This window comes from Phoxinus phoxinus, assembly GCF_949152265.1.
Source record: "Phoxinus phoxinus genome assembly, chromosome: 5".
Lineage (NCBI taxonomy): Eukaryota > Metazoa > Chordata > Actinopteri > Cypriniformes > Leuciscidae > Phoxinus > Phoxinus phoxinus.
Genome location: NC_136880.1, coordinates 20,255,393 through 20,267,989, shown reverse-complemented (window position 1 = coordinate 20,267,989; position 12,597 = coordinate 20,255,393). Strand labels below are relative to the sequence as shown.

The following is a 12,597-nucleotide window of genomic DNA, read 5'->3' as shown; positions in this document are numbered from 1 at the left end:
AACGCTTCAAAAAATTCATAAAGAGATTGTAAAACGAATCCATATGAATTGAGCGGTTTAGTCCAAATTTTCTGATTGCTTTCTATAATGAACAGATTGAATTTAGGCTTTTATTCACATATAAACATTGATCAATGAACATAAACAGAAGCTCAACCGAACCTGCTTGACGCGCGAGAACAAACATCATTGGCTCTTGCTGAAGCTCAAACGTGCTGCGTAACACATGAGAATAAACCTCATTGACTCTTGCTGAAGCTCAAACGTGCTGCGTAACACATGAGAATGAACCTCATTGGCTCTTGCTGAAGCTCAAACGTGCTGCGTAACACATGAGAATGAACCTCATTGGCTCTTGCTGAAGCTCAAACGAACCTGCTTGACGCGCGAGAACAAACCTCATTGGCTCTTGCTGAAGCTCAAACGTGCTGCGTAACACATGAGAATGAACCTCATTGGCTCTTGCTGAAGCTCAAACGTGCTGCGGAACACATGAGAATGAACCTTATTGGCTCTTGCTGAAGCTCAAACGTGCTGCGTAACACATGAGAATTAACCTCATTGGCTCTTGCTGAAGCTCAAACGTGCTGCGTAACACATGAGAATTAACCTCATTGGCTCTTGCTGAAGCTCAAACGTGCTGCGTAACACATGAGAATGAACCTTATTGGTTCTTGCTGAAGCTCAAACGTGCTGCGTAACACATGAGAATGAACCTTATTGGCTCTTGCTGAAGCTCAAACGTGCTGCGTAACACATGAGAATGAACCTCATTGGCTCTTGCTGAAGCTCAAACGAACCTGCTTGACGCGCGAGAACAAACCTCATTGGCTCTTGCTGAAGCTCAAACGTGCTGCGTAACACATGAGAACAAACATCATTGGCTCTTGCTGAAGCTCAAACGTGCTGCGTAACACATGAGAATTAACATCATTGGCTCTTGCTGAAGCTCAAACGTGCTGCGTAACACATGAAAATGAACCTTATTGGTTCTTGCTGAAGCTCAAACGTGCTGCGTAACACATGAGAATTAACCTCATTGGCTCTTGCTGAAGCTCAAACGTGCTGCGTAACACATGAAAATGAACCTTATTGGTTCTTGCTGAAGCTCAAACGTGCTGCGTAACACATGAGAATTAACCTCATTGGCTCTTGCTGAAGCTCAAACGTGCTGCGTAACACATGAGAATTAACCTCATTGGCTCTTGCTGAAGCTCAAACGTGCTGCGTAACACATGAGAATGAACCTTATTGGTTCTTGCTGAAGCTCAAACGTGCTGCGTAACACATGAGAATGAACCTTATTGGTTCTTGCTGAAGCTCAAACGTGCTGCGTAACACATGAGAATGAACCTCATTGGCTCTTGCTGAAGCTCAAACGTGCTGCGGAACACATGAGAATGAACCTTATTGGTTCTTGCTGAAGCTCAAACGTGCTGCGTAACACATGAGAATGAACCTCATTGGCTCTTGCTGAAGCTCAAACGTGCTGCGGAACACATGAGAATGAACCTTATTGGTTCTTGCTGAAGCTCAAACGTGCTGCGTAACACATGAGAATGAACCTCATTGGCTCTTGCTGAAGCTCAAACGTGCTGCGTAACACATGAGAATGAACCTTATTGGTTCTTGCTGAAGCTCAAACGTGCTGCGTAACACATGAGAATGAACCTCATTGGTTTTCGCATGTCAAACAAACATGCTTGAGCTTTCGTGTGCCACAACTGATGAATGTTCATTTGTGAATAAAAACTAAAATTCAATCTGTTCATCATATAAAGTGATCGTGTCTCTTCAGAAAATTTTGGATTAAACTGAGCAATTCATATGGATTAGTTTTACGATCACTTTATGAACTTTTCGAAGCGTCAAAGTGTCAGTTGCGTAGCTGTCAATAGAGGGACAGAAACCCTCTATCAAAAATGTCTTTATTTGTGTTCCGAAGATGAATGAAAGTCTTACGGGTTTGGAACGACGTGAGAGTGACTAATAAATTACAGAATTTTCATTTTTGGGTAAACTTGATCCCTTTAATTTGGGTTTATTGTGCTGTGCTTAACGTGGTAACAGTCGGCATAGTGAAACCCTCTCAGAGAAGTTAAAGTACCACCACTACAGCCATTAACACACTGCTTCAATAATACATTTCAAGACCATCACTGTTGGACATCAGATCTCCTGCTGTGAGCAATGTTCCTGTTTTTATGCAGAAGTGGAAAGATAAAGGACAGTATTTTTCTGCTGATTCTTCAAGGATTGTTACTCGCTCCTGGGTGTCAGTCTGATGACAGATGATTCATTTAATAAATCGCTGCAGTAGGAAAAGTCTCAACAAACCGCCGGATGCTATGAAGTAGAAGAAAAACTCTTTTCACTTAATTGAAATGGGTGACACTGGCAACATAGTTATAGTCTATCCTTTTGTGCTCAGCAAAAGAAAGAAAGTCATATGGGTTCAGAACAACATGAGAGTGCATGTTATAGGATGAAAATGTCATAATTTATTCAAAGTAATCACGGCTGCATATCGCTATAGAGATGCATGTTATATCAGTACCAGTGCGTTTTCATTTACCTTTGCTTTCATCTTTAAAGTTATTCACAAAATATGACATACTATATTATAATGTGGTGATGCCTAGATTTGAACAGTTGATTTGATTCACACTCGAAATGTTAACTGGACTCTGATGCCGCTGTAAGCGTGTTTCCTTTTATACTGCAATTCCTAAGGGAATCTGCAAGTTGCAGTAACAGGACATAAGTGGCAAACACACGCTCTTCGGACTCCAGGGGTTTGCACTGATGCCTCGGTACTCCCGTGGGTTTAGTTCGGCCAAAATGATGTAACTTACTTGACAATAATAGTAGCTGACAAACAATGTGGCCTAAAGATTATTGTGAGCAGCAAAGAGGTCTTTAGGAAACTCAATCCAGGTCCTCTGTCAAATCCATACTCAAGTCACCCACTGCAATGTTTTCTTTGATAAGCTTGTAAACATTTTCCCTTCCCAATAAATTATTCAGAGACAGGGTTCTGTGGTTCATGCACAAATGTTTGACCTAAAGACTATTTTGAGCAATGGTTTGATAGGCAGAGAGACTCTAAAGAGCTCTAGAGGATGGGGTAATTAGCCAGGGAGAGCAGTTTATGGGCTCTCTGATGCCCTTGTCCAATTGACCTGCCTGATAAAAGTGCCATTAGTGGCAATTAAGCCACAAGACGCAAAACAAGGGGCTCTAAGAGGAAGTGCTACGACTGAACCGTTGTGTACGAATCAACTGCCTTTATTCATGTAAACAAACAGCCGTCAGTTTACTGAACCACTAAATGAATGCAAAGCAAAGGTGTGCTTGAGCAGGTGAACCCAATGCTTTTATATTCAAGATGTTATAAGGAAAGGATGGACATGAATTTATCCTGGAGGACAAAAGAAATAAAAATAAAGAAGGATACAACGTCGGGCCGCTTTTGAGTGTTGGCCGACTTAGTTTTTCGGTCGGGGTGTTTTGGGACGATTCGACATGTTGAATAAGCGCCGGGCCGTCGGTGAGAGAGAGAACTCTGATTGGCTGTTCAGCTTAGTGAACGAGTCAGTGCACGAGAATAATAGCAAAACAGCAGCAAAGAAGTCAAAACGGTACAGATAGAAGGCTGATCTAATTTTAAATCATCTTACCGGAGTGTTCTTGGGCGAATATTACTAACTAACTAACTAAAACGGTAAGCAGGCGGTGCTTTCCCCTTTTAAATGACTATACAAACTTTACAAACATGAGGCGCAGAACGCATATGCTAGCTGACAGTCGGCTAGTTCTCTCAACACGGTCGGCTTTCATCAGCGCTAGTTCTTTTGGTGTCCTTTGGCCTACCCTTATTCAATTATTATCCAAGATTAACTTTAAGTGAGCATTAGATTAAGACAAAGACAATCAAAATATAAAAATAGAGGAAATGATCTGCACAAAGGACCATTCACACAAAACACGTTTTTTGCTTTGGGTTTAAATGTGTTTTACTTGAACGTTGTGTTTTGAGAACAGCGTGTAATGCGCAAGATGCTGCAAAAGATGCGAGACTTGAGCGCAGCGGTCAAACACATCCATCTAGCGCAAGTTTACATAGAAAGACAATGAAAAAGTGGAATGGAAAAACACGATCTGTGTGAACCGGCCCTTAAATATCCAGTATCATAGATAATAGGGTCCTTTCACATCTGTAGTTCGGTTCATTTGGTCCGGACCAAGGGAGAAAAATAGATACTTTGCAGCATTTTTCAGGCGTTTTGGTTCCTTTTCACACCACACTGATTGATCTGGTCCGAATCAGTTGATGAGTTGATGAAACGAACCAAAATGCAGTCACGTGACGACATCCACATCCTTGACCAGATGTGTCTTGAACGCATTTCCACAACTGCACTTCGATTGTCAGAATTAACGTGCGGGAAAATTCCAACAGAACTGACCGAAGTAAACAAAGAGGTGGAAAATCCGGCAGACAACACGCCGCTTTTTACTACGGAGAGACGACTGCGTGGGCTGATTGTATCTCTGATCATAGTTTATTATATAGTTTGTCTACACCACTTTAGGCAAACAATAACATTTGAGAATGAAGCAGTTATTTGCCAGTTGGGTCTGTTCGAGGTCAAATCACGTTCTCACCACAAACGAACCGCTCGAGAGTTCGTTTAAAAGCGTACCCCGCTTTTGGTGCGCACCCGAGTGCGATTGCTGCATTCACACCTGCTCAAACGAACCGCACCACGGGGGACAACGAACTCGTGCGATTCAACCGAACTAAAAGAGGCAGGTGTGAAAGCACCCTTTGGCCATGTAGAAACCACCCATCAAACGCCACTCACAAAAGTCTAAAACGAAAATTAACTCGTAAAAATCTCTTTATTTAAATATTAGCAGCAGTCAAGTTTTTCATGTTTCAGGGGTGTTCACTAGAGAACAAGAGAAAGAGACTGATTAATAAAAAATAATAATAGGTATTTACCATGCTAGTAAAACTTGGCCTTTCATATACATAAAGTGCTAGAATAAGTTGTGAGAGTTCCTTATTAGAGCCTCATAAATAATCATAAAGCAAACGCTGACAGTCCTGTCAAATTTCAGTAATATATGGTACCTTCCCTTAGGCTGAACAAAGAGAACTGACAATACAGGTGAATTATGTGTTATGTCTATGTGGAGATTCCCCAAACAAGCAATATGTAAAAGACTCCAGATTAGTTTAGGGCTTTGCCTTGAGCAGTTAAACAGCAGGAGCTGAAAAACAGTTTTTACTGTTATATTCATAAAGGTATCTGCCTGTTCAGAGTAGGGGGAGGGGAGCGTCAGCAGTCAGACACAGGCACAGTGTGTTCACTCGAGGCAGACCACCCAAGTCACCTGCCACCTGGGCTGTTGTTATGGCAACCATATCCTCTCCAAACAACCACATTCAGGTGAGACGATGGAGGGAGGTGAATGGGCAGAAACGCTTTACATGTCATGCTAATTAAGAGCTTGTGCTCAGTTCTGTGTTTTGTTACTCATATTAAAGTAGAATTCTGTAGAATTCTGTGGAATGAATTTAAACAAAAGAATGTGTCAGAGAACTGCACTCTTATTGGTTGCTGAAAGTAGTGATTTATTCAACAGTTAATTCTAAGTCCTTAAATATGATTGGACGAACAGCGTTTCAAGAGTACATACAGTCCAACAGACTTTTCACTTTGTCTGTGTTTGTGAGTTTCCGACAGACTGTCACTCTGTGAATTTAGTGGTGGGGATTTATCAGTGACTCTTTCTGCATGTTACATCTTTACGCCAGTAGTTGTGTTGCAGGCTAGGGGCGGGCGATATGATATTTTATATCACAATACGAGTAATGTTATTTCACGACAACAATATATATCACAGTATAGTTATTTGTGCTTTAAATACATTTTTCATGATATCAACATTCTTGACACCATTGAAATTTAATAAATCTCATCAACAATTTCAATATAACAAAAAAAACGGTCAAGCTCACTGAACAAAGACACAGTTCACAGTTCAATCAGATACATTTGAATATTTATTAACTTGCATTTTAAAAAGAATATTGTGGGTTAGTCTGTCTGTTTTTTGCCACCAACGAAAATAGTTCCAAATGAAGTCCATTGATTGAGCATCACACAGAGTGAATGAATGTTGTTCAACAAATAGGTAAGTAAATGATTCAATGACTTAAATAATGGCTGCATCCAAAATCTCATACTTTATGGGTAGGTTCTTCTAAAGATGAATCACTTAATTTGCGGCCTTTAAAAATGATGTTGTTTATAGTGGCAATGTTTTCCAGACTAGTGTTGTCGCGATACTGGAATTTCTAACTTCGATACGATACACACAGCACAGGGAGGCTTTATTTGAAATCTGGAACTAATCCTAACCCTACCCCTTAAACACGCAAACTGCCTTACTCTCTCCACACCACTGATATTGTTATTTGATGGGTTTCTTTTGTAATTTTGTCTGGCTCAATCAGACAACAGTGGGCAGAGTTAGTGTAAATAGCCTCTGCCAACAAGCCGGGCTACTGGCACATGGTGTAAATAGACACTCTGTTAAAAAAATTCTGAAAACAAACTAGCCTATACCCAATAACATCAAGAATGTCTTTTCTTGCTGAACGAAGGCACAAACATTTTCACCCAGAGCTCCACAATATCATGAGGAATTCATTCAATTCAGGCACTGGTCTTAAGCCTGGCCTAAAGAACACAGCACTACATTCCAACCTCCTAAAAGACATACCCCCTACTCCACCTAGCCAGCAAGACAACAGTCAGGCAAAAAGAAAGAGAGAGAAAGAGAGAGAGAGAAAGAGAGAGAGAAGGAAATTCCTGGAATAGCTCAGAAGTGGAGAGCCACATTCATAACCACTCCTGTTGTAGCGTGTCCACACAACCTAGCCAAGAACAGGGGCTTTCTTATCAGCGAGCAAACTAATTAACCCACCCTCTCTCTCTCTTAAACACACACACACACATAAAGAGAGAGATACGTGCTGCGGGCCCCGAACTCGTATATGAAAACACAAATGCCGGCCCCTGAAATTTTTCCTGGCTCTCATTTTGTTTTGTTTATCTGCAGCACACAGGAAAAAAGATGAGGATTGAGCCGAGGCCTGACCCAACACCCCTCCCCTGCCTGCACTCCCTCTCTCTCTCTCTCTGTCGTTCACTTCCTTCCTGTATTCTCCAGTCCCCTGCTGCTCCCTGGGCTGTAAACGCAGACAGTGGTGCAAACCTATGAGTAACTGTACATAAACAAAAAAAGGGGTCGCAAACATTTCCACGGTTTCAAAGACCTTCATTAGGTTTATGGTGTAGAAACAAGTATTGTGAAATACAAGAACTAATCTGGAGACCTAAAACAATGGTTAATGAAGATTGGTGTGTCCCACGCTTGGTGTGTCTAGACAGACTAGTCCTGACAGGCTGACAAGAAAGTTTTTTTCTTACAGCAATTGTACATCCCTGATGTCACAGTAAAGAATAAACAGACAAAGAAAAGAGAGAAGGGGGAGGATATGTGTGTGGGTCAGGTTTTACCTAGACTACCAACCAAAAGCTTGGGGCCAGGTGAGATTTTTTAATGTTTCTGAAAGAAACCTGTAATGCTGTAAAATATATTAAAAACAGTAAAATTGTATTACAATGTAAAATAACTGTTTTCTGTTAAAATATATGTTAATATCAGGGTTTTTCCTGGGTCAAAAATGGTCTTCGGCTGTGGCGGATGAACACACACATACAAAGTGACCTATAACTGCGAGCCCAGTACTTTAGTATCTAGTACATTAAATCTAAAAATAAATGCAGAAACAGTTTGTAATATTAACTTCTATATATTATATAATATTCTTATTATAATACTATAATAGTCAATATTAACAATTTAATCCCATTTATTCATGAAAAAAATTATAATCAAAGTTCTAAGAACTATTTTATATTTAAAAATCTGTAAATATATATGCAAAAAGTTACTGGGTGACTGATTTGAAAAGTTAGTAAATAAAATGAACTAGGTTAACATATACATGGTTATAATGAGCATGCAGAACTCACGCTAAACAAAAACTCTGCCATTTTGAGCAGTGTTGAACTGATTCTGACTAACTTAAACATCTGATTGGTCATTGCGTTCACACATATAACAGATATGTCTGTGATTGGCTACAAATCTCAACGCTGCAAAAACATGTTGTAAGAAACCTTTGCCGCTCTTCGCAGAGCACTTACACAAACACTAACGGGAGCGTTTTAAAGCAGACGGCAACCAGTGGTACCAGTACTGCAGAACAGCAGGGACATTGTCACATCAAATGATCAAATAAATCTTTGGACAAACATTAATTTTGGCGTTCGCCAAATTTTTTTAAATGCAAGAAAAACCCTGAATATATCATTTGTTCCTGTGATGGCAAAGCTGAATTTTCAGCAGCCATTACTCGAGACTTCAGTGTCACATGATCCTTTGTTTTAAACGTTTCCATCATTTAGATCAACTGTGGTCACCTTCTACTAATTTGTTTCCTTGTTTTAATAAAGTCGTAGGAACTAATTATCTTAATTTGTGGTCACTATTGAGAGTCACTGATTTATTGAGCACCCCTAGAAAAAGGTCAAGTGAGGGTTACATTTACAGATAGGGTATTGATTTAGAGTAAATATCATTATTAGCTCAGTACAAAAACAATTGAATTCAATGGAATGACCCCATCATGAGCTTGTGTGTACATGGCTGACGAGAGCCTCGGGAGACACGAGGACTGAGATCATAAGTGTGACCTTGCATTGGATTCTGTCAACCTCTGATTGATCAAAGCAATCAACGCATGTTAATATCATTGCAGAATACACAGGGGACTGGATGGTCTTCACACTTTCAATGGCCAACCAGTGAACGCTGATTACCAACCACACCACCTTCAAAGGTGTGAGGAAAATTGAGCGGTGAGAAGATTTGACAGTCAAATCAATGATTTCCAACAAACTCCTTTGCATTCAGCTGTTGCTCAAACCAACATTTAGCTTGCTCACTCAAAAAATCTCTCAGGTGTGACAAAGCAAAGCGCCTCCCTTGACTGTCCGCTATATTCCTGTGACCGGAAAACTTGTACCAGTGTTTAATTGCCATCCAAGTCAAATTACTGAATCATGTTCGTCTACCAAGAGAGGTTTGTCTAGTTTATTTTTTCCCCTGAAGGGAGGTGGGGCGGGTGCGACACATTTTCCTGCTGTGTCAGGGTTAAAAAAAGCTAAAAAGCTAGACCTCACCATTATCAGATCTTGTAAGCTCCCCTCCCCCATCCCACCACAATCGACCACCATTTCAGGTTGTAAAGGGCCAGGTAATCCCATGAGAACTGCCTGCCATATTTAAATGGCACAATGACAGATAAAGACCTTACACATTGTACTGCATATATTGACCACATTGTACTGACACGAACACTTAGATGCATGCTGGGGTAAACTACTGTTCAAAAGGCTAATTTTGGTGCGATTTTTGGGGAAAAAGTATCTTATTCAAAGCAAGGCTGCATGTATTTGATCAAAAATACAGTAAAAAACAGTAATATTATTACAAATTAAAATGACATGATTTATGTTACATTTATTATTATCGTCAATGTCAAAAATGTCGTGCTGCTTGATATTTTTGTGAAAACTGTGATCATTTTTTCAGATTCTTTGATGATTAGAAAGTTCAAAAGAAAACAGCATTTATTGGAAATGGAAATCATTCATAACATTAAAAAAACAATGTTAGCCTACTGTCACTTTTGATCAATTTAATGCATCCTTGCTTAATAAAAGCCTTGATTTCTTTCAAAATAAATGACTTACCAAAAGGATTGTAGTATTTTTTCAATAGAAACGAAATTCCTACTTTGAATTGTAATTCTATTGCCATCGCACTAGAGTTAAAGTTATGCAACCCGCTAAAGTGTCTGTTGTGGAAGGGACCAAAGCTCCACAACTACTAAATAAATCCTCACAGCTTACTCAACTTAATCCAGCCTAAGAACATCTACAGCATTATAAAACTCTAGGATTTGGGGAGATTTGTGTAAGACTGGTTTCTGTTTCAAATAACAGAAGTTTTTTCCATTCACGACGTACACTGTACAGTAAAAACTTGTGGTGCCATTGTGGTGCCCAAAGCCATTGTGGTGGTCAATGCATCAAAGTACTCTAAAAGACCCTGAATGGCGGAGGACATTGACAATCACCTAAAAAAAGAGCATTAAATGTCTAATAAGGTGATTTAACTGTAAGCGTTCCATCAAACATCACAAGTTGAAGAGTATCTTCAAATATCCAAGCAAATATCCAGCTTTCTAATTAAGAATAGGACTTACACATTTTGTGGACTCTAGTTCACCTGTAACACTTCCAGTAACCCAAGAGTGATGCAACAAGCAATTTGTCTGAATGAGAAACTGCAGCAGGACAATCAGGACATATTTAATGTTCATATAAGTAGGCTATGTGGAGGTTTTTGGATCAATGAGATTTCAGGGTGAGTGCGGCTACGCTGCACGACACCACTGAAATACACACCAAGCGATTAACAAAACGTCTTTATCAGGGTCACGGATGGTTATTTAGCGCAATAACTCAAGATTTACATAGATAGAGATTTTATAACTCGTTACTTAACTGCATCATTCCTGGTTTCAACATGGTGGAAGTCTCCATGTGCTTCATAAGCACTTTTACTTTCCCATTCTAGGGCAGTGAGTGCTGGTAACATGTACACACAATCACTCAATGTACATGGTTATATAATACTATCAATATTCTGACATTCAAGCCATATTCATTCGACAGTATACCGATCCCCTAATTCCCAAGAATATGCATATAATGTGAAGGAAATGCTTTCCTGTTCACAAGCTCCACACATTTAGTGCATGACTGGACACAGCCATGCACTAAATGTGCAATCAAATTCGAATCAAGTGCGCGAATCTGAAAAAAAAGGATATTCAATACCAATTTAACATTTAATGGAATGAGGATAAACAAAGCTGACCTGGAACTAAAACAATAAACAAGCCGCGATCTCATATTTGCAATCAATATTCTGCTTCACACCACGGAGTAACATATCAGTGGTTTTATCTCATTGTTGAAACAGCAGATATCTTCTGTCACGATGTGCTAGTGAGGGGTGAATTAAACACGCATCACTTACATAGTCATGGAAGGCCTTCGCTTCACTGGAGTGATCACATGTGTCCCTTCTCTCAGGTGCTGCACAGTACAGGTCCCAAAACACACTGCGTAATGACAGCATTGTTTGGAATGAGAAGATATTGCAGTGTCACGACGGTTACACTTACTGATCATAACATTCATAAGGCAGTATTAAGACTATCGGCTATCTGTTGAGATTAACTTACTTTTTATGCTTAGTGTTGTATTGAACCCAAATATATTCAGTTAGCCTAAATCATAACTAAAGTAATTCCCTTCAGATTCTTTTAATATATTCCCCAAACCAAGTCAAAGATATCATGCCTGGTATCCATTCTATTAAATTATTCTTAAGTTTAAAACATATTGTAAAGATTTCATATACAGCACAACACTGATCAACTACTGAATACAGTTAATACACACCACCACCAAGAGTGCAGAAAGCCTGGAGGTTCTCCGAGGGTTATGTTCTTCTCCCATCTTATCTAAACATAATAAAAACAGACAGCATACGACTTTAACACGCACACAATGAATGCATAACAAGATTGGTCAATGCACATGATCATGCACTGAAGTATAAATATGCACATGCACATACACACCTCTGATAAAAACGTCTGTGCGGATTTCTGTGCTCCCACGTGTAGCAAATATTCATAGACGTATAATGCCAACCTGTACAGTAAAACAAATGCCTCACAATAAAAACTGATGCCATCCAATTAAACTGTCTGTTTTTTTTCTACATGTTAATAACACACAGTCTTATTCTTGTCCAAGAGAAACATCATTCCAGTTTGCTTCCACCAACAACAGTTTGAGTCTAGTATGGGCTATATTGTATTTCCTAAACAATAATTGATGCCACCATGGGCGTTTGCAATCTGGCATGTTGTGAAATAAATATTATACTCTAATAAAACTAAAATAAAATTTAAAAAACCTTACATTTATAGCAAATAAATTAAGACATTAAAACGAAAAAATTGTCAGTTTTCACTATAGCATCAATGAAATATCGTGAACAAGACACTTGTTTTAGAAGACATAATGACATAACACAACACAAGCTGTGCGTGTAAATAAGCGTGTAAAGACAGAGAGAGAGAGCAGCGCTTACTTTTCCCGAGCTTGCCCGTCCGATGGCACCGCGGTCCCTTTACCTTTCGCGAACATGTCTTGCGCTGAAGATAAACGCGTCTGCCAGCTTGACTGCGATGTTTCCTTATGCTCAATGCTCCAGCTGTCAACGTGTAGCCCGCCTCTGACCCCATCCGCTTCAACCGACCCTGCCACAGCCAGAGCATGAACTGTGTGTGGGCGGGAACCCGCG

At 39.7% G+C, this 12,597-nt stretch overlaps 1 protein-coding gene across 4 annotated transcripts in view; it reads right to left on the bottom strand.

Annotated features, from left to right (window-relative positions):
- The window catches only part of ssbp3a (single stranded DNA binding protein 3a), a 27,974-nt gene extending 15,377 nt beyond the window's left edge, over window positions 1–12,597 (bottom strand). For 3 of the 4 annotated variants that reach the window (XM_079611684.1, XM_079611685.1, XM_079611687.1), the window contains exons 1-4: window positions 12,385–12,581; window positions 11,867–11,939; window positions 11,685–11,746; window positions 11,257–11,341 (exon numbers count right to left, since the gene is read on the bottom strand). In XM_079611684.1, the coding sequence (XP_079467810.1) occupies window positions 11,257–11,341; window positions 11,685–11,746; window positions 11,867–11,939; window positions 12,385–12,440 (276 nt within the window). In that variant the 5' untranslated portion in view covers window positions 12,441–12,581. Of the gene's footprint in view, window positions 1–11,256; window positions 11,342–11,684; window positions 11,747–11,866; window positions 11,940–12,384 lie in introns of all 4 variants that reach the window. The other variant, XM_079611686.1, reaches the window with a different exon arrangement.